At 48.9% G+C, this 22,276-nt stretch overlaps 1 protein-coding gene across 1 annotated transcript in view; it reads left to right on the top strand.

Annotated features, from left to right (window-relative positions):
* CACNA1B (calcium voltage-gated channel subunit alpha1 B) overlaps positions 1-22,276 on the top strand; it is a 296,223-nt gene that overhangs the window by 255,591 nt on the left and 18,356 nt on the right. Inside the window, exons 33-38 of the mRNA XM_051636571.1 lie at positions 499-615; positions 3,955-4,020; positions 4,651-4,742; positions 6,657-6,807; positions 9,280-9,407; positions 14,020-14,116. Of these exons, the coding sequence (XP_051492531.1) occupies positions 499-615; positions 3,955-4,020; positions 4,651-4,742; positions 6,657-6,807; positions 9,280-9,407; positions 14,020-14,116 (651 nt within the window). The remainder of the gene's footprint in view (positions 1-498; positions 616-3,954; positions 4,021-4,650; positions 4,743-6,656; positions 6,808-9,279; positions 9,408-14,019; positions 14,117-22,276) is intronic.

Genomic DNA, 22,276 nt, shown 5'->3' on the forward strand with positions numbered 1-22,276 from the left:
ACATCCTCATTCTTTCAAGGATGTTTGACTCTTCACTGGACAAAGCCTTTCTTTGTTACAGTACAGGCTGTATACACCATCCTTTGCAACTTGCCTTGGCTTAAGTTCAATTCCTTGTCCAAAGCACCTGACCAAGACTTCAAAACAACCTCACTCTTTACCAAATGATAACATGGCACCATTACCTCTCCCTGAGTCCTTCTGGGGAGAAGATCTACCTTACTGAAAGAAAACCAGACCTCCATGGACAGCGTGAAAGGGCCTTTTCCTTTTCTCTCGTTGACCCAGTAGCAGAGGGGAGGGCTCTTGTGGAGAGGGGTTTTCTCATACTTGCTGCATGTGGAGTGATCTGCACTGACGAATGTTTCTTTTGGAAGGTTTTCTGGTGGCCGATTTGCTGCTTAGATCGTGAAGCTGGTAATTTTAATTTCTTTTTTGCGGGCTGTGGTTTCGAATCGCGTTAATTGCTGAAGGACACACAACCTTTACTTTCCGCAGGACAACTTCATCAACCTCAGCTTCCTGAGGCTCTTCAGGGCAGCAAGACTTATCAAGCTCCTTCGCCAGGGTTACACTATCCGCATCTTGCTCTGGACGTTTGTGCAGTCTTTTAAGGTGAGTTTTGGGGAGGGAAAAGAGGTGGGGAGAGGGTAATGGTGGGCACGGGGGTAGCAGCCTTCATGGTGTATCAAGGAGCTTCCCCTTGCTGAGGGAATGACCTCTCTGCACCTCGACACAGGGGTTGCAGGAATGGTCATTCTGCAGCAAAGCTCACTGACCTGCACTGAACATCCCCTGCAACCTGCAGGTGCTGAGTACTTTGGGATTATAGGATCCTAGAATGGTGGGGATGGAAGGGACCTCTGGAGATCATCCAGTCCAACCCCCCTGCTAGAGCAGGACCACCCAGGGCAGATCACACAGAAATGCACCCAGACAGATCTTGATACTCTCCAGAGAAGGAGACTCCACAGCCTCTCTGGGCAGCCTGTCCCAGGGCTCTGTCACCCTCACAGGAAAGAAGCTTTCCCTCATGTTGAGGTGGAACTTCCTGTGTTCTAGTTTGCATCCATCCTTTGTCCTATCACTAAAAACAGACTCTCCCCTTCTTCTTGACACCCACCCTTCAGATACATGTATACATTAATAAGATCCCCTCTCTGTCTTCTTTTCTCTAAACAGCCCCAGGTCTCTCAGCCTTTCCTCACAGACAGATGTTAATCACCTTAATCACCCCTGCAGCCCTCGGTTGTACTGTCTCCAGTATATCCCTGTCCCTCTTGAACTGGGGAGCCCAGAACTGGACACAACACTCCAGATGTGGTCTCACTAGGGCAGAGTAGAGAGGGAGGAGACCCGGGGGAGACTGGGGGATTTGCATTAGGAAAAGGGAGTCTGACTAATCAGTGCCTCTGGGGCTGCTGTTTGCCTGCAGCCAGTGCAAGGTTAAATTGGACTCATCAGATTTCAGTCTTGGAGGCAAAACCCAAACCATTGCATTTTGGTGACACAGCCTGTGAAGCTGTGTAACCCGGGGGTTGTTAGGACTTGGAGGATGACAAAAAACCATAAGGTTTTGTTCTGAAGTCCAGGCAGTTGCTTTACCTCGTTTGCTTTGCTCCTGCCCTTCCCTCCCAGGCAGCTGCAGCACCTGGTGGCAGCCAGTGGGTTGTGGCACAGGGGTGACTGTCCCCAGCAGCTGGGTACAGCACTTTTGAACTAAGTGACCCTCAAACAACAGCTTTACAGCAGCTCTTGACTTCCACTCAACTGTTTTCCAGATCTAAATGAGAGCCCAAGTGCCCCAAAGCTGCTTATTTATAACAGATCTCAGCTGATTTGCAGCCCATTTCTACAGCTTGTTGAGTTTTAACTCTGGTTATGGGCTGTGCCCACTCTGCAGTGCAGACAGAAGATGATTTAGTCTGAAATCAGGCTTTGTAGCTCTGATCCTGAGCTCTTATGTACTGGTTTGTATAGACTGTGCAACTGCAAGGAGCAGCCCCTCAGTCCCATCACACACAGACCCTCTCCCGGGAAGCACTTGGCCTCTCTGGCTCCATCTTGCAGGACTTTCAGAGATATCTAAGTAGAGCTGATGTGGGAAATCAAAGCACAAGGAGGTCAGGGAGTCAGGTCACAGCCAGCAAACTCCATCTCCCTCTGGCTGGTGGGGTGCAAGGCTCCCAAGTGCTGCACCTGTGGGTGGCTGGGAAAACCTGGGACCATTTCTCTGCCTTTGCACAGAGTCTCACCTGCTCCTGGGCTGAGCTCTGGGGTCTGAGGGTGATGGTTGATGTCCTGGGTGCTGTGCCAAGCTCGGGGAAGTTAAAACAATGCAGAGAGGTGATTTCAGGTGATAAAACTGCGGGGAGCTGCATGCACTCTCCAAAAATGAAGAAGAATTTTTAAGCAGAGAAAGGTGTTTCTCTTGGGCAGCTGGAGGAGATGCCAGGGGGTTCTGGACATGCCAGGCTGGGAGTGTCAGACCCTGACACCAGCCCTGTGAGGGAACCAGAAAGGAGAAGTGGAACATAAGTGTTGCTCTGTACTGGAGCTGGTCAGGAGAGAGGTTTCTATCAGAGCTTTTAGACCATAGAGGCAAGAAGTTTTTAAGGATGGAGATAGGAATATAGAGTTTTCTTCTTTGTACAAGCAACCTGGAAAAGAACTGCAGGTATCTGTGCTGTTGTCCCATGGCTGGGGATGAGAATTTTATTTACATGGCATGTCCCTTTGGGAGACACCAGACAGGCAGCTGGTGCTCTTGCTGTGTTATGCTTCCACCCAGCCACCCAGCAGCTCATGGAAAGGGACTGGGATTATGGGGCTACAGGGCCTTAGGCTTGTTAGATCAGGTTTTCCCTGAGGATGGATGGATGGATGGATGGATGGATGGATGGATGGATGGATGGAGGGAGGGAGGGAGGGAGGAAGGGAGGGAGGGATGGATGGAGGTGGTGTTGCTGCAGCTCTCACTTTGTACCTCATAAGGAACCCTGCATCCAGGAGAGCCTCTACCTGAGGCTGAGATGTGGAGTCTCCAGATATGAGATGTTCCCACTCAGGAGAGTGTCCCTGGACTGTGCAGTCTTGGCTCTGCCTTGGGAGATGGGCCCAGCCAGAGCATTTTTCAGCAGAATCCCAACTCTTCCCAAGGTCTGTGTCCCTGCAGCAGAGCTGGGACAGCTCCTGGGACAGCTCCTGGGACACGTGGGGAGATGCTTGTCCACCTTTCCCCAGTGCTGAGCTCTCAGTCTTTGTCTCTAGGTGTCCAGCAGAAACTATCTCAGCCCTTTGCCCCATGTTTCCTTCTGGACTCCCTATGGCTGCAAAACCCCTCTCCTGCCCCCAGCATCACACAGCCTAGCTCTGGGCCAAGTCTTCTCATTTTTTTCCAGCTATTATTAATTAAGAAGCATTAATTACCCATTCATTTAGCCTGAGTGGAAAGTAGCTACTGCTCTCAGCTTGGGTGACATAATTACATTGTAGCCTTCACTGATTTCTTGTTAAAACTCAGTCTGGTTTTGTCCTCCTGGGATAGCAATCTGTGCTTGTTTCAGAGCAGGAGCTTGTTTCTTGGCTGGGTATTGGTTGTCTCAAACTAAATTTACAGCAAGGTCATTAAAAATTAATGTTCTCACAATTATGCCTAGAAAATGCCAGTGCCTGCCAGTAGCTCCAGTGCTCACTGTTGAGCTTCTGGTGGTGTCTTCCCTGCTTCCTGCAAAGGTGGAGAAAGAGCCCTTGGAAAGCCTAAACGGGTGGTCCATGAATACCTGACTCAAGGGGTTTGTCTTCTGAAGGCTGCCAGAAATGTTCCTACTCTCCTCCCAGTTCCTTCAGCTGAAGGACAAACCCCGCCCCGAACACAAAGCTGCCCAGGAATGAAATGCTACCAGTTGATATATACATTTGCTGTCATTAATGCCACCTTCTCCTTTACCACAGGCCTTGCCTTATGTGTGTCTCCTCATTGCCATGCTCTTCTTCATCTATGCCATTATTGGCATGCAGGTAAAAATTTCAGCTTCCATACTGACAGTCAATAGCCTGGTTTTGTCCCTCTGGTTCAGGGTGTAGGTGGGTTATTGCTTCCACAGCAGGATCAACACCTGGCTTGAGGAGAAGAACTCTTCCTGATCAGTGTCAGGTAAATTAGGAGTGCAAAAAAGGCCACCTTTTCTACCCTAGTTGCCAAGTCTGTGTTGAACGTGGCCCTGGTTGTACCAAGGCAGGCAAAGCAGCTGCAGGTGCAGAGCTGGCATCTCCAGAGGTGGTGGTGGGCAGCTGGGTCTCTGTCCCTGCCTCTGGGGACAGCACGTCAAGAGGCTGCCTGCCAGCAGCAGCTCCAGCTGCGCTGCTCTGAAAAGAAGTGAGAAGTTTTCTTGGCCTGGGATGGAGCTGAACCGTGGGGTTGGAAAGGGTCTGTGTGAAGGCCAAGCACATTAACCTTGGATTTTTCCAATTTGATCTCCACAAGACGTTTTTATCTCCCTCTTCAGGGCAGAAGTTTAGCTTTGACATCCCTTAAACCGTAACAAATGATTTCCCTGCCTTTTATTCCAACTCCACTTGAGCCACCTGTCTTGACAACGTCCATGTGAGGACGTGTTTGACCTGAATCACTTCTGTTTGCTGTGGCAGGTATTTGGAAACATTGCTCTGGATGATGAAACCTCCATTAATCGGCACAACAACTTCCGCACCTTCCTCCAAGCCCTGATGCTTCTTTTCAGGCAAGTGGAGTATAAAAGGTCATCCAGGCTGGGTGGGAACAATGAGTAAGCCCTGGGTTTTGCATATGCTAGTTTAGCTGCTGAGATTCAGGTTTCCCCTGAGGAAGGTATTTGGAGTAAAGCATCTGTTCCTCCTCCCTCCTCCTCAGCACATCTCTGAGTGTGACAGATCTGATTCAGAGCATCACAGACCTGTTTTGTTGAAGAGACCTTAAAGATCATCCAGTTCCATCCCCCCTGCATGGGCAGGGACACCTCCCACCAGCCCAGGCTGCTCCAAGCCCCATCCAACCTGCCCTTCAACACTGCCAGGGATGGGGCAGCCACAGCTTCCCTGGGCAACCTGGGCCAGGCTCTCACCACCCTCACACTGAAGAATCTCCTCCTAATGTCTCACCTAAATCTCTCCACAAAGTGACCCCAGTGCTGTGACACCCTTAATACAAGACAGAAACCCCCTGGTTTAACTGGTTGATGTGCTCCTTGTCATGAAACTTTTTTTTGAAGTGAGAATTCCTTTAATTGGTCATTTTGGCATTGCCAACAGGTTAACACTTCACACGTCAACACCAGCTCAGCTTCAGGGTGAAAGTATTTCCATGTGGGCTCGTTCTGCCTGGAAATAAAGCATTTTCATGTGGAAAAAAAAAAACAAAACAACAAACCCAAACAAACAGCAAATCAATGAAATGCCAGATTTTCACTTTCAGACTTGGCCAAAAGGAAGTGCAGGACTTGCTCTAAAATGGAGCAACTTGGGGAAGATTTCCCTTCTCCAGAAGGTAGATGGAAGCAAAGGTAGCCCCCCCCCCCCCAGCTCAGATAATCACTCAACTCAAAACTCTGAATTTTGATATAGCTGGATAATAGTCAGTCTTATGTCCAGACCTCTTGGTGCCTTTCCAGACCCACGTGGGATGGAGGGGATAGAGGCAGCAGGACCACAATGAGGGAAGCAGGTTCTGCACAAGGGCCTCTGGGACTCAATGCCACCAGTGGGGGAACCTGCTGGGTAATTCAGAGTAGCCTGAAAGCTGTTTTTGTTTACACTGAGCATCAGGTTTTCTCCAAGAGCAGGAGGAAGGCTTGTGAGCTGTGTTTTCAAATGAACATGGCTGAGAACAACCCTGGCCCTGGGAATGGATTCTCCTAAAGGCACCTCTGAGCCTGGGGCAGAAACTAAAGGGAAAATCTGAGGTTATGTGGAAGGACAGAGTAAGCAAAGATGGGGATCCTTTGGCTTCTGATCCATGCCCACACACTGTAGAAGGTGATTTATTTTGAGGACGGACCCAGAATATTTCCTTATGGCTATTTTTCTCCCTACAGCAGAAGTAGAAATTAGAGGAGAAGGAGGGAAGTGGTGAAGGAATTAGAGGAGAAGGAGGGAAGTGGTGAAGGAAACCCAGAAGGCTGTCCTGAAAAAGGGACCCGAGTCATTATGACAAACCAGACCCTGCTGGTATTTCCGTATCTGCCTGATAAAGGAAATCAAGAGGTTGAATTGGAGAAAACTGGTTTCATTTCTCATTGTCTCCTTTGGGTTTGCAGCCAGCACGAGGGCAGAAGTGTTAGCTACTTCAAAAGGGAACAATCTCAACTCTGTTTACTTATGTTTGCACTTGGTACCGAGCATGTTTAAATCAATTTGGTTTTATTCTCCATAAAACCAGTACAGCTGAGGCTACCTGAGCCAGTTTGGTTGCTTAAGAGAAGTAATGTCTTGCTGCACTAGAGGGAAATGCTCTTTCTCCTTCCTTCTTCATGTCAGGTACTGGGAGTTCCAATTCCTTATGAAAACAGAGTCTCTCCACCTGAACACAACCTTCCACCTAATTAATGCAGTTACTTGGGTAACACAGCCAGGTGGGGAGGGGGTTGGATGAGCTGACCCTCTGCCCTCCCTGTCCACAGGAGTGCCACAGGGGAAGCCTGGCACGAGATCATGCTGTCCTGCCTCAGCAACAGAGCCTGTGACCCACTCTCTGGCCTCACCAAAAAAGAATGTGGCAGTGATTTTGCCTACTTCTACTTTGTGTCCTTCATCTTCCTGTGCTCCTTCCTGGTAAGTCAGTCCTCATCTCTCCCGAAGTGGAGCTGCTGGTGTGGTTCCCCCTCCCTTCCACCACCCCTCTGCTTCCTCCTTCTCCTTAATTATGATTTATATGATATTACAAGATGCCTTCACTAAAACCCATTTATCATCCCACTGATAAAATCCCTTCAATCCCCACAGAGGTCATGTAGTCATTAGTTTCAAGGGAAGGGGTTTATCTTCTCACGGGGGGCCTAATATTGGGAATTAAGCATTAATCTCTTTTGTCTTGATTGTCATGGTCCTTTGAAGAAGGGGATGGGGGAGGGCAGGATGAGAATGGCCAAGTCAACACTGGTTCAGAAGCCCTTGCAGAAGGCAGCTGAGAGCACCACATGTATTTGATGCCTTGTGCTTTGTTTTCTTTCTCCAATAATCACAATTAGCATTGTCTTCTGCAGTGGTGCCAGGAAAGCTTTAGCCATGAAAGTACCCACAGGTGTTGTACTTGATTCATACCCGTGGCCATCATATGGAGCTGGGGCTGAGCTTTTCCAGGTGCCAGTGTCTTTCTGATGGCTTGTGTGTGGAAGAAGTTCCCTGCTCTCAGAGCTTGGGTCACTCTCCTGCTCTGGAGGGAGAGAGGAGTGGAAAACCAGGGATAGGGACCCAATTAAACTACAAGCAAGAAGAGATTAAAGTCCCAGCTCTGAAACGTACCAGAAAAAGAATGTATTGAGCCTACATTCAGTTCCATGGGTTTGCTTTCAAGTACAAGATTGAATTCTTTGTGCAGTTAATCCCAGCTATCATCAGGAAACCTTTAACCAGGAAAAAGAGGTAGATGAGGCAGTTTGATGCTGGGTATAGACAGACCAACTCCAGTGGCCCCTGCTGAGATCATTTGTCCAGCTGCTCTTGCCCCTGTGGCATCCCAGGGTTTCATTCATCCGTATATATTAAAAACATGGAGCCCTGAAAGCTTGTACGAACTTAATGCTCTGTTTGCTGATTCCTTCAGCACTCTGTGTTTTAGTTGGATAAACTGTGTTTGTTTTTAAATGTTGATTCTGGCTCTTTGTGGATGTCTGGCCTGCCAGAGTTTTTCTCATATAATTTGCACTGTTGAAAAATGTAAGTTGAAATTTAAAAGCTTATAGGGACATTATAACCAGCTGTGTCAGAATCATTAAGGTTGGGAAGGACCTTAAAGATCATCAAGCTCCAAGCCCCCTGCCATGAGCAGGGACACCTCCCACCAGACCAGGTTGCACAAAACCTCCTCCAACCTGGCCTTAAAAACCTCCAGGGATGGGGCATCAACAACCTCCCTGGGCAACCCATCCCAGTTCCTCACCACCCTTAGAGGGAAGAATTTCTTCCTAATATCTCACCTAAATCTCCCCTCTCTCAGTTTAAAACCATCACCCCTTGTCCTGTCACTATCTGATGGAAACCCCCTCCAAGCCACACTGAGCCATGGCTGGAGCTGGGAGCAGTGGGAAGGGGCTCAGGACAAGTCCCCATCCCTGGAGGGATTTCAAAGCTGTTCAGATGTGGTGCTGAGAGACATGGGGCAGTGGTGGCCTTGGCAGGGCTGGGGCAACAGTTGGACTTGATGATCTTAAAGGTCTTTTCCAACCAAAATGATCAGAAGATTCTGTTCTATGGCTCCTACCTGCCCTCCTGCTGTTCTGTGCTGCTGGGCATCTTGATCTGTTCCCACTGAAATCCTTGTGCTTGTCCTGTTGGATTTAATAAGAGGAGAATGTTTTATATGCCAGAAACATCCAGGCTCTGTGTCAGACAGGAGCCATTAGGCACAGGATCCTTTTGAGTGTCTTGCCCCTCCTGGAGTTCTTTGAAGGTTTGAATTGTTGAATCTGAGATAGAACATTTGGGCTGAAGAGTGTTTTTTCTCCTAGCTCTTCATGCCTTGTGCCTGGACACAGAAATGCTGGATGACTTTCCATCCCCCTGGGCTGGGCTGGGCTGGCCCAGGGTGAGGAAGGGGCAGGGATGGGTGCTGAGCCAGCAGGCTCTGGGTTGATGGGTGATGAGCCAGTGAGCACTGGGGTGGGCTGTGCAGTGGGGCATCACCAGGGATGGGCCAAACTGCCCTCTCTCAAAAAGCTGAGGCAATCCTGCCACGTGCTGCTGAGCTGGAAATGGCTTGTGGTGTCCAGGGGAAGAGGAAGTGACAGTAGTGTCCCCAGAGACCTGGGGGTCAGTTGGCAGAGTTTATGCTCCAGGGTACAGCTGCTTCTTGTAGAAACCACACACCTTGCTAAGGGAATTGTACCCTTTCCCCTTCCAGGTTTTGTCCCTCTCCCTGCCTCCTCTCCTCTCCCTCTCCCTCTCCCTCTCCCTCTCCCTCTCCCTCTCCCTCTCCCTCTCCCTCTCCCTCTCCCTCTCCCTCTCCCTCTCCCACTCCCTCTCACCTTTTTCTTTTTAAATCTTTTTCCTCTCCCCCCTAACTGCATTATCCCTTCCCCTCTGCAGATGTTAAACCTGTTTGTGGCTGTGATTATGGACAACTTTGAATACCTGACAAGAGATTCCTCCATCCTCGGGCCCCACCACTTGGATGAGTTTGTTCGTGTCTGGGCTGAATATGACCCAGCTGCCTGGTATGTACCCTGCTGTGTGTGAAGAAAAGGATAGATGTGTATAAACAGCAAACCTGCACACACAACCAGCCTGTCCTTGGTGTGAGCACAGCTCCAGAAAGAAAATTACTCCAAAACTTGACATAATGTTGGAGGGAAATGCTCCATCTTCAGTTCCTTGTGCACTGGACAAACCTGATGTCATTACAAGGGTGTTTCCTTCAAATTAGACACAAGCCGTGAACCAACAAGTCTAGAAAGCAAACACACCCTCCTCCCCACATAGCCCAAATGAACAGAGTCAATTCAAATGATCTTGGCCAAATGGCCAAGATGTCTGGTATTTCCAGAAGCAGCTTTGATTGCCTTTGCTTTCTGCAGCACAGTTTGGAGATAAAATGATGCTGAATCTCTTGCCATGGGCAGCAGTTGGGGGGATCCACACTTGGGCAGCATTTCTCTTCTTGTTGAGAGCTGCCTTAATGGTTCCAAAATCCTGTGCAAAGACCTGGGGTCACACACATAAAAATTAGCATTTTCAGGGTGCTGCCCCTCTCCCCAGAGGAGATGATCTACCCCACTGCTTTGCTCCTGAGTCAAGTGCTACAGAGCCCAACTCCATGGTTGGTTTCCAGCACCTGGGAGGCAGCAGGGAGTGACACGATGGTCCTCAGCACCAGGGGGGGTTTGCTGAAAAGATGTGATTTTTTTTTAAACAGACATTTCTCATCCAACCCGATGTTTTGAACTTGGAAGCCTCCTTTGAATGACATCAGATTGTAGAGGGGGGGGGGGGATTTTGTGCTTCCAGATAACGTTTTAGCTTTTGGACTTGCAGTTGAAACGTAAGACGTGGAATAATGGGAAGAAAATGCAATAAGCCAAACTTTGGAAGCATTTCAGTTCTCAGGCAGCCTCTGCTGAAATATTCCTGATATATGAGTGTGCTGAAGGAGGAAATGGTTTTCTCACAGCCAGACGGTGAGGTGTTCTGGTTTATGGTTTTGTCTTTATTTGTCTTGTTCAAAGGCAGTGGCAGGGAGAGCTGCACACCTGGGCAGCAGAGGGTGGGCTGTGCTGCCACAGACCCAGGAGCCCTCAGTGAAGCATCTGAAGGAATTTTTAAAAACACCTACGGAAATGGCTCTGAGCAGTGATCACTTCCAGAGCAAGAATGACTTGAACAAATTGCTTTTCTCCGTTGCCCAGTTTAAGCTACTTCACAACAATCCTGGTGATGATATTTTCCTTTCTAGATGCTCTGAGGTACAGGTCACAGTAATTCCCTTACTGTTCTGCAGCTTGGGAATTCTCCCACTGGGAGGCATTTCTTTTATTACCAACTTAGTATCCCTATCCCTCCCCACTCTGCAATGAATCTCCTCTGCATTTGTAACAAAACTGCCTCCAGTCCCTCCAATCTTTCTACCCTTTTTTTGTTTCCCTTCAGCAGAGGCAGATGCAGGAAATGTTTGTATAACCAGCGTCTCGAACTCCCCCCTAGGACAGAATTAAACTGCTTTAAAATCTCACTTAAATTAATGTAAACTTATTCCAAACCCACTGCATTTCTCTGAGCTGTGTGAGATTTTAACTAGCTCAAAGCTATCCATACTACAAGCCTGCAGATATACTCTACATGTACTAGCAGCTTGTAACCTCCAAGCAGATTTTCACTACCATGTGCACTGTAACACAGGCAAATCCTTTGTGACTGTTTGGCAGGTAGGAAAAAGCTTTTATTATTGTTATTATTATTTTTTTTTTTTTTTAATTCACTCCTGTCTCTTTCCATGAGAAAATCTCAATGAGACTGGAACCTTGGGAGCGCCCGTTCTCTCCTTAAAAATGAGTCTTGGCTCTGACTGGCATCTGTGGGAGGAGTAACACACCTGCAAGGGAGAAATGGGTGTCAATGTGCTTTTTTAATGTCCATGTGCTCAGGAAATTTCCACCCATAAGAGGCACAAGCCCCAAGTTTACAGAAAGATTTGCTTGCTCTAGTAACTCTGAGCACTGAGGTTACGTTTTGGGAGTCGCTCAGGGGCCAAACCTTTTCATTTTTGGAGCTGTCAATACAAAATATGTTGTATATTAAGATCTTAATTCTGGTTTTCTCTACCCTTGGTCCCGTTTTTTGCTCTGGTGTGAAGATATTGATGTTGGCAGAGTGCCCAGGGCCAAAAGTGCAAACCAAAGGATGGCCAAGCCACGCTGGCCCAGGCTTGATCCTCGGGCATGCTCTGGATTTTCTGTGTGTGAACAGTTCCACTGAAATCACTCAGATTTTCATAAACAGGACTAACATGTCCTCAATTTGAAAGCAACCTGAAATCTCTTCATGATTTAAGGCCAGAAAGAGATCTTTTTGATCGTGTGGGCTGCAACACTGTGAAGCTCTGGATATGGGAGTTCACAGCAGCTTCCCATGGACTGAGCTGAATCCCTTGGTTTGTAAGGCACAGTTCTCAGTTCACCCCATTTGGTCTGAGGACACAGGGCTTTAGAGGATCCAGTTTTCATTCACCTCTTTGTTCCAAAGCCACTTCAAGAAAATGTCCATCTAATTTTTGTTTTCCATGTCAGCCAACTCCTTTTAACACCTCAGCTCCCAGCATATACATGTGTAGGGGAATGAGAAAGAACCACCATAACCTAATTTGCAAGCCTCCCAGGCAGTGGTATCTTATGTTTAGATGCAGTTGAGTTGATTCCTGCTTCCATATTTCAATAACTGATGTTCACTCTCAAGGTCTCAGTTAAATTACCCCAAAGAAAAGGGAATGGCACTGCTTGTCCACTTGCCACAGGTCCAGACCCTCCGTGCTGTGTGGGTAAAAGTATAAATCTTGTTATGCTTTTGTTATACAAAGAATATTTTAAACATAGGCTTAATGTGTGTGTATTTACATACTTCCAATGTCACCTGTGGTATTTTTACAAAATCCAACTTTCTGTAAATTTTTCTTGGGGAAAAAACCCCCCAACATTCAAAAGGAGATAGAAAAGCTGCTGGGAGCTGTGGCTGTAGATGTGTGTCCCTGCAGAGGGGTAAGTATGGGAAAGTGCTGGATTTTGGGGTGGCAAAAGCCTTGGGCTCCTAGAAAAAGAGAGAGGGAGAGAACTGGGAAGCACACAGGGGCTTGGGCTGGGGATGTGGTTTAACTGGGAAAGGAGTGAAAACACTGGGTTGAAGGATGAGCTGGAAAAAAACCCAAATAGATTTCCATGAGCTTTTACTTGTTTAAGATATTGTCCTGGTTTGAGCCAGGATGAAGTGGGAGCTTGATGTCTCTTATACGCCCCTTCCCAGAGCATAGTCCTTGGAGATACTGAAAAAGCTGGTCTTGCCATCCCATTCCCATGGGTTGCTCCCAAGAACCAAGGGAGATGCTTCTGGCAGCAGCTTTCAGGGCTTGGGAGGAGATACAGGAGCTCCCAAAGGAGAGCATTTTTCCAGACTGTCTGACACAAAGGGGTGCTGATGAAAATAAACAAAACTCAAACAGGTTGAAACAACCCAGGAAAGAATCCCTCTTTGTCCTGATTTGTTATAATTAGCTGCTGTGACCTTCCAGTCCAACAGCTTCCAACAGCTGCTGGTTTTCCAGCCTTCCACAGACTCTTAGAGAGCTCAGGAAACTGCTCATATGTATTTTCTACACCCTGATTTTACAAAACCCTTCTAAAATTTCAGTAAACTTCTCGTCTCACTTAAACCCATCTCCTTTTTATAACCACATTTAGGCCTGCAGCCAAGACTTGCACAGTTCTATTTGATCTCCTTCTGAATTCATAGCTTTGAGCTGATGGTGAAGGTTTTGAACAGCCCTTAATGTTTCACAGCCAAAAAAGCAGTAATATTGAAGGAGATATTCCAAAATATTCCAGCCTTCTTTATATAATGTACTAAAATGAACATAGTGAAGCCAAATCTTCTTGGTGGGGTTTTTTTAGAGGGCATTTTGAAGTACAGTACAGCTCTTTTTGTACATGATTTGGTTACTTACAAAAGCTTAAGAAATATAATCCTGCTGTTAAATTAGATGAAAATATTGTTGGGAGTTAATGAGGCTAAAATCTACCTTGAGGTGTCTCATTTCCCCTACTGGTCACAAAGGCCTGATGGCCAAGACTGGTCTCAAGGTGGTAGTTGCTGAAGTTCCAGCAAATTGCTTCTTGCCTGTGCAGCAGAGTACAACCCTGCTGGGGTTATGGTTTTGATAACACTGGAAGGTGAAGAATCCTGTGCTCTTTGGGACCAGTTAATTGAAATCCCAGTAAAAATCCATTCAATAGGATTTCTGTGGGCTGCAGGCTCTGGGTTTGTTGGGTGGCTGCAGCACCTGGGGGGTGGGTCAGGGCAGGTGTAGGCAGATCCTCAGGCAGTGGGAATTAAACAATCAGTGACAGAGAGACCCAGACGTGGTGGCTGGGAAACCTTGCAAGGTTCCACAGCAGAAAATCCAAGGATATGAGTTTTGTTGAGCAGTTACAAGTTCTCTCTCTCCCTGTTCCAGTTGCTCTCAGACTAACCTTGCTTTTCAGTGTGTTCTGCCCTTCCAGCTTCCCCTGGGGAAAACCTGATTCCTTCCACTTTTTGCTGTCATAATTTCTGATGTTTTCTTTCCAGTTGCCGGATTCATTATAAGGATATGTACAATTTGTTACGTGTAATTGCTCCACCCCTGGGCTTAGGAAAGAAGTGCCCTCATAGGGTGGCATACAAGGTTTGGAACTTCGGAGACTCCCTCCAGCCTTTTCAGTTCTGGTTGATGTTTCTTTCTACTCCCCCCTCCCCAAATGCAAAGAGTGCAGAAAAGAAGCTGTAATGTAACTAACCCCTTGCCTGAAAGAAAGGAATGATTGAGTGCCTGCCTCCTCTTTCCTCCCTGCATCTCTTCCCCATCTACTCCCACACCCCAGCTGGCTGGAGATAGGCAGCTTTATGAGACAATGAACCCTCCAGCTTCCATCCTGCTGGGTCCAGGTGGGAAGTGTGGGGGGAAAAGCAGCACAGCATCCAAGCCCTTTCCCTCCAGATACCACACCAGACAGAAACAGCATCCTGAGATTTGGAGGGAATAACAAGTCTGGGTTTTTTGGGCTTCAAAGCATTGTCCCTTCAGCTGAATGACTCATGTATGAACTCTTTTCCTCAGCTGAAGAGACATTTGATGTGGGTACAGGTTAAGTGGGCAGCAGAGTGGGATGGTTAACTGGGCTGGGGAGAGATGAAGGGTTGAACCACACAACAGCCAGAGATTGCCTTGGGAGCAATGATCCCATCTCTGAGATGGTGAGGCATGATGGACCTCCAATGAAACCTCCTGCCTTGTGGCACGGGAAAGGTACAGCATGCCTGGGAGCTGTGGTGGGGAATTAAAACCAGATCTTGCCCAGCAATCAGCACAGGCTGGCACTGGGCTTCAGGGGGGTCCTAGTTACAGGCTGGGGTTTTCCTGCAGCCAGTGCATGGGGAGCAGAAAAAGAAGGTAAAGGAGGGAGAAGTGGAAGTAGGCAGCAAGGAGCTTGCCCTGGCTCTTCTCAAGCACTCCCATCCCTGTTATCCACACCTGACTGGGGATTAAGAGTTAAGCTGCACTGCAGAGAAGGTGTGAGGCCCTGCATCTCCAGCTGGGGAGCAGGGGCAGCAGAGAGGAGCCTAGAGGAAGCCGTTGGCTGTAATTACAATTTGTGTCTCTCAGCAGCCTTTAAATCAGCTCTGGGCACTGAAACTGGGGTGGCTTAACTGCATTAGTTACCAAGGACAGGAATAGATGGGTTTGGTGCAGCAAATTCTCTCCTTCACCCCCTCCTGCATCCATGTTTTGCACAAGCATGGAGAGCTGTGCCAGGGCAACAGGCTGGGTGGTGGGACCCTGCTCTGTACCCCTCCTGCCCCAGAAAGGGCTTTCCTAGGGGAGTTTGGGTCTCTCTTGCCTTCCTAGTAAAAAAAAACCTCCTTTTTTCCAGGGGTTAATCATTAATTAATTACGTGCTGCAATGTGCTCAGGTCTCCTCAGATGACAGGCAGCACAGATTTGCACAGTATAACGAGCAGGCAGCTCACTGGGGGGACAAAATGAGATTGTCACAGTCATGCTCCCAGTTGCAGTCATCAGAAGCAGGCAAAGCAGAATTCCTGGCTGTTTCTGTGTCCCTTGCTTCTCAGGGCCGAATTTTATTTGCACTGAAGACTGGTGCCATCAGCAGTGGGACAGGTCTAAGGGCTTTTTCCCAAATCTATAGTTCCCAGTCCCTTCTAACATGCAGGGCAGCCAACAGCCCTTGGAGACAACCAGTTGACGTTGGTTTGGTGGAAGAGGGACCCCATCAAATGTAAGGGAGAACCAGGTCCCCTTTCCCCCATCCTCCTGCAAATGGAGTGCTGGGCTCTGCTTTTGTCCAACCCAAATTCAGGCTGAGGTGTTGCAGAGCTGCACCCTTGGCTTGGAGGCAGAGCAGAGTCTGTCCCTCAAGCAAATGCACCAAGTTTGGCTTTTTGTTTCCCTCGTAGCCCACAGGCTGAGCTCAAATCCAAATTATTTCCTCCCTGAAGGCTGGCTGAATGTTCTCTCTAAGCCCCAGCTCTCCCTGTCCCATAACTCTGCCTACCAGCTCTCCCCAGCACGGTGACCACATCCCCTCCTTGGGATGCTTTGGGGGGGGAGGGAGAGGAAGCCTTCCTCCCACCCCAAGGAGCCAGCAGCCCCCAGCCCTCCCCACACCTCCACCCCCAGCAGAGCCATCAATCATTCCCCAGGGACCCGCGGGTGTCCCTGCAGCGAGGAGGAGCCGTTGGGCATCGAAACGCAGCAACGGAAGCGGAGAAACCCTCCCCTTCCCCCACCTCTTGGTTTTTTGGCTTTGTTTTCCTGAGAAACCTAATTAACCAGATCTCTGTTTTTCTTGTCTGCTTTCCCTTCTCTCTCCTCCCTTTCATTTGCTCCCTTGTGTTGCCCCTTTCCCCCATCCCCTTCCTTGGTTTTTCCCCTCCCTCCCCATCCCGGTCTGGTTTGGTTTTGGTGTCCTCTTGCTTTTGCCTCCCTCCCTTTGACTCCAAGCGGGCGCATCAGTTACACAGACATGTATGAGATGCTGAGACACATGTCCCCACCTCTAGGCCTTGGAAAGAAATGCCCTGCTCGAGTTGCCTATAAGGTAGACCAACCCCTCCAGAAACTCCTGCCAAACCACCAGCTTTTTTTGTGCTGTGGCCGAAGCGGGTGCTGGTTTTCTGTGACGTTAGTGTTGTTCTCCTGGACTTTGCTGCTGCTTTCTCTGCTTCCCAAGCAGACTGGATTTTTGGGCCTTCTGCTTTTTCTCTTTTTATTTTTGGCAACCTTTTCTTTTTTTGGTCTTTGAAACGATGGCACATCAGTTTGTCTTTCCAGCTATGTCTCTGCTGTCTCTCTCAGTGTTTCTCTCCTCTCTCATTCTGCTTCCATTTAGGTTAATTTGGGGAGGGAGGGTGCTAATGAGCAAATTACCCCACCAATATGATCCCCATTTATCTTTCTACAGCCCTTTGACTATCCACTCTCACCACCCATCAGTCGTATGCTGTTTTTTTTCCCCCTCTTAATTAGATTGGAGTAATTAGAGTAGGCAGAGCTGTAGGAGTTAGCAAGCTATTACACAGAGGCAGCACCAGCAGGGCTCCTTAAATACCCTTGTGAGAAAGACCATTATTTTAACAGAAAACATTGAAGACAGATGCAGAAATCACTCCAACTTCCAGTTTATTCTGAAAAACTTTTAAATTGAAGCACCAAAAGGCATCCTACCCAAAAGGCTGCTGCCTGCTGCCTTTCAGACCCTGCCTGGATGAACACAGTGGGAACTCCTGGAGAGACACTGAGTTGAAATTTCAGAGCAGAGCCAGACTCCTCCAGGGAAAGGCACCCTGCTCTCCCAGCATCTTGCACAGCACTCGGAAATTTGCATTTGCTGGGGCAACTCCTTGGAAGCCTTTCACATTGAGCCTGGCAGTTCTTGAGGGAGAGGTTTGTCGTGAGCATTTAGCACTGGTGTAATGGAGCAGCTGGCAGACCCCACAGGGTTTTTGGCTGTTGACCTCATTCTGGGCACCACCAGGGCTCGTTACTGCAGCCCGGAGTGCTTGGTGCTGTGGATCCACATCACCACAGCCCCTCAATAGTGCTGCTTTATTTATTTTTTCCCCTGGGGCCAATGGAGAGCAAGATTTTGCAAAGAGACTCCAGCTAAACCCAAACCTGGGCCTGCCTTTGTGACAGGCACTTAGCAGCAAGAAAAGGTTCAGATACAGGTTCCTATAAGATCCTTCCTCATTGTGTCAGGATTTAAAAGAAAAAGAAAAGTAATTATAACTCTAAAACTAGCCACTTAGACATCTTTTCTGTGTTTCTTTTGATTTCTCCCTGGCCTCTATGGTGGCTGCTTTGGAAGAGCATCTCTGTCATGAGCAAGTCATACCCACCAGGCCCTAACTAAGCTTGAGAAACCCAGCTGCCTCCAAATGTCACCTCCCAGCTCCTCTTCCAGAGGGATGGGCAGCTGGATAAAGGTTTATTTAGAGACACCCATGATACACAGAAAGCCAATGCTATTAAAGGGATCAATGGTTCCTTTTAGAACCTGTGACTTCCCATTGACTGCTCAGTGCTCACACGTGCTCACCAGAAGCATAAAGCTCTCACCTCCCCCCTCACACCCTGAATCTAGTACAGTTAAAAAAGGAAGAAAATACAAGGAGAGGGGGGAAAGGTCAGGTGTAAAACACAGGCATTTGAAACAAGCCTTTTGGTTGATTTTCTGGTGTGGTGTCTTGGTGCCTCTATAGGATTGTACCCAGCCCTCCCCAGGCAGAGACACTGCAGAGGTCCCTTCCCCAACCCACCCTTCCCTGTGAGTCACCTGGTACCTCATTTAATCTCTCTGTCTTCAGAAATCCACAGACCCCAGGTACATATGAATAGTTTCTTTTTAAAATGCAGACTCGGGATTTTTCTGAAAAGATGGGTTGAATCTTTGCCCATCTACTAAGAAACCTCTAGAAGGTGCCTGTGAGAGACTGATCCACAAGTAGAGATGGTTTGAGTCAGACAGCTCAGACCTAAATTGAAGAGCAGATTTCTCTTGGGCTTGGAGGTGACCAGATTCATTTTGCACGTTATCAAAGAGCCTCAAACTACAGAAATACAGGCTTAAGAGCAGAGCTGACATCTCCCCGTGGTGTGAGGCTGCAGCTTGGGCTGATCCCCACTCCCAGCTATGGCTGCTGATAAAACTAAACCCCATGGGGAGGCAGGACAGGTTTTTGCTCCCTCCTCCATGTCTAGGTGGAGTGCTAGGAGCTGAGGGGGCCTAGAAAACTTGGGGAGGGACTTTTTACAAAGGAATGGAGTGATAGGACAAGGGGTAATGGCTTTAAATTGGAAGGGGGAGATTCAGGTGAGACATTAGGAAGAAATTCTTTGCTGTGAGGGTGGTGAGAGCCTGGCCCAGGTTGCCCAGGGAAGCTGTGGCTGCCCCATCCCTGGCAGTGTTGAAGGGCAGGTTGGATGGGGCTTGGAGCAGCCTGGGCTGGTGGGAGGTGTCCCTGCCCATGCAGGGGGTTGGATCTAGATGATCCTCAAGGTCCCTTCCAACCCAAGCCAGTCTGGGATTCCATGAGCAGCATGGTCACTGAGACAGCTTGGTGCTGAGCATCTTCCCCCACATGATGGCTGCCTGAGGGTTGCAGCATCCCCCTACCCTACACCCACCAGGTCCCCCCTCCATGTCCCTCCTGTCCCTTCATGTCCTCCCACAGATGATGGGAGCCTCAGGGAGGACAGAGCAGCCCCCCCAGGCACAACCCCCCCCTACAGAGCAGCACATGGAGGGCCAGCCACCCCCTCATCCTGCAGCCATAGCTGCCAAACATCAGGCAAACCATTTAAAACAAACAACAAACTCACTCACTTGTCTGGCAAAAGCTCTTTTGTCCCACATCTCCACCCTTTTTCTTTCCATATATATTTTCCTGGTCCTTTTTGCAAAGGTTTTGTGTGTTCCCCCCCTGTCTTTGTGTTGCCTTCTCCATACCCGTGCACGCTGTTGTTTCATTTGGCCTTTTCCCTCTTGGCAGCCCCCTTGGCTGCTCTCCTTCCTTTCTGCTGTTTTCTGGTTCCCCTCTCTCAACTGTTCTCCTTGGTCAGCCTGCCCAGGCTCTGCAGTCCCTGTGTGGGGTTTGCTGCTTGTCCAGAGGTGCATGTGGGGTCTTCTGGTCACACTGTTTGGGCACTGGGAGAGCTCTATCCTCCACTGGGGGGGGAGGGGGGGAGGTGATGGGGTGAGAAAAGGGTGAAGGAAATTAATTTCAAAACATATTCTACCTACTCTGATGAAAAGAGGGAAGAAAGCCACTTTGTCTTTGCTCTGGTGTCTTGAGATTTGTTCCCTGGTCTGTTGTCAGGTGAGGATGTTGTTGAGTGGCTTCTTTTTTTTACTCTGCTTACAATCATAATTTGAGACTACGAGGCCTTTTAGGCTCATCTTGTCTGTGGTGAACTGTCCTGTGGTTATAAAGGAGCAGCTCTGCTATGAGGACAGGCTGAGAGAGATGGGGTGTTCAGCCTGGAGAGGAGAAGGCTCCAGGGAGACCTGAGAGCAGCTTCCAGTGCCTGAAGGGGCTCCAGGAAATCTGGGGAGGGGCTTGGGACAAGGGCAGGGAGGGAGAGGACAAGAAGGAATGGATTTAAACTGGAAGAGGGGAGATTTAGGCTACATGTTAGGAAGAAATTCTTTGCTGTGAGGTTGGTGAGGCACTGGCCCAGGTTGTCCAGAGAAGCTGTGGCTGCCCCATCCCTGGCAGTGTTGAAGGGCAGGTTGGATGGGGCTTGGAGCAACCTGGGCTGGTGGGACGTGTCCCTGCCCATGCAGGGGGGTTGGTCCTGCCAATCTAAACCAGTCTGTGATTCTATGAGTCAGTAGTAGCTGTATGGGCAGCCAGCTTTGCTGTCTCCTGGATTCAGTCCATCCTTTGCACCAGAGCTTTGTGTGCACCTTTAGAGAAAATGGGAGAAGGCAATGCCTGCAATGGTGCTCAGCCTCTCACCAAGCTGTCTTGCAGATACCTGCAAGAACGGGGTTGACAGAGGGTTTTTTGAGAGCCTGATGGTGTGATTCTCAGGAATGATGTGCCCTGAGAGAAGCAATAACCCAAGCCTTTCCTCGCTGCTCTTCAGAGTCAGCTCCTCATCACCTCCTTCCCTAGGGATAGAAGCCAGCATGTCCAGCAGGAACATCTCCATCTCTGCCCAGGCTGGGTCTCAGCAGAGCCCTGCATGGGGGCTTTGTTGACTGTATTTTGTGGCTCTGTTGCTGCTGTCAAGCATGGCTTTGCACACCCTACTTCAACGGTGCTTTATTGCAGGGATTAGGAAGGCTCTGGCTCTCCCTTTAGCACCTCCTGACACAGCCAAAGCACCTGGATATGTGATGGGGGGTGACCCCAGAGCTGGGCTGCCTCCCCATCCACACCAGGGGTGAACCTCACCTTGCTCGTCCCTGACATATGGATTTTAAAATCTGGATTAGGTTCCTGCAGGCTAAACAGGAGTTTGAAGGGTCCATTTGCTGGCTGCCCAGCCTTGCCACCCCTTCTGCCCCACCCTGCCTGGCGTTAGCAGGGGGAGCAGGGAGGCTGCACCCACTGAAGGTAGGATGGCCACTCTGTGCACCAGGTCCAGTCCTGTGCCAGAGCCCACATTTTGGGGCACAGTCCTGGCTCCCCTGTTGTCCATGGGAGGCAGGAAGCCCTGGCCAGCCCCTCTGAAGCCAGCAGAAGAGTTAAATGAGAGTAGAATAATTATAACTAGGTCAGGGTGAATTATTCATAGCGAATAATTTATTCACCAAACTCAGCCTCATTTCCCACAAGCAGAGTTCCATTGTCCCAATTTTTTTTCCCATTTGGGGGTTATTCCCAGAGCAGTTCTTGTCCCACAGGCTGAGCAGGGATGCTCAGGAGCAGGGATGCTCAGGAGCTGCTGATGGGATGTTTTTCATAACTCAAATCCATCGGGGTGCCAGCTTGTTTGCCTGGCACCTGTAGCTCAGCATGCTCTTCTTCCTGCTAATGTTTGGACCAAGGTGTTGAGGGATAAAATTTGCAGTGCTGATATTTCTGCTCAATGTCCTCGTTCTGGGCCAGGTTTGAAACCAGCCTTTTATCCTGGATTTTTAGTTGGAGGGAAATCTCCCTCCACATCTCTAACACATTCCACACCCCTTCGTGCATCATCCAAGAAGTCTCTAAGCAGAAGCTCTGCAGAAACCAAACCCTGAAAGGACATAAATTCTGCTTGACATGAAGGTTTGGTTTCTCATTAGCCATACCTTTGTTTATTTGCAGTTAAATTACCCCTAGAGGGGTGTCTGCACCCCTCCTGACCACACTAGGAACCCGAGCACAAAGCGTTGCCTGTAACTGTAATCGGTTACTAACTTGTTATCTGCACCGAGTTAATTAGAAGGTTCTAGAGATAATATTGCAGCTCCTGCCTCTGGGGCCTTTTCCTGCAGAAACACTAACGAGCTGCCCTCACCCTGGCTCGGGAAGGAGGGAGATGCCTCTGAAACCTCCTAATTAAAACCCAGGGCAGAGGGTTCCCCGAGCACGGCTGGGAAGCAGGAGCGGGGACTCCATCTGCTGCTGGTTCCTCTGCTCCTCGGGGAAAAGGGAGGTGAAGGGAGGAAAAGGAGAAGCCCAAGGAGCTGAGAAGCCTTTTTCTCCCAGGTCTGGGCACCTGGAAGGAATTATGACTTTTTTTTTTTCCCCTGCTCCTCAGTTATTAACTCACCTTGCAGCTTGGGGTTCCCAGAGCACCCCAGAATGATGTGGGATTTTTATCAGGGTG

This window comes from Apus apus, chromosome 19 (assembly GCF_020740795.1).
Source record: "Apus apus isolate bApuApu2 chromosome 19, bApuApu2.pri.cur, whole genome shotgun sequence".
Taxonomy (NCBI): Eukaryota; Metazoa; Chordata; class Aves; order Apodiformes; family Apodidae; genus Apus; species Apus apus.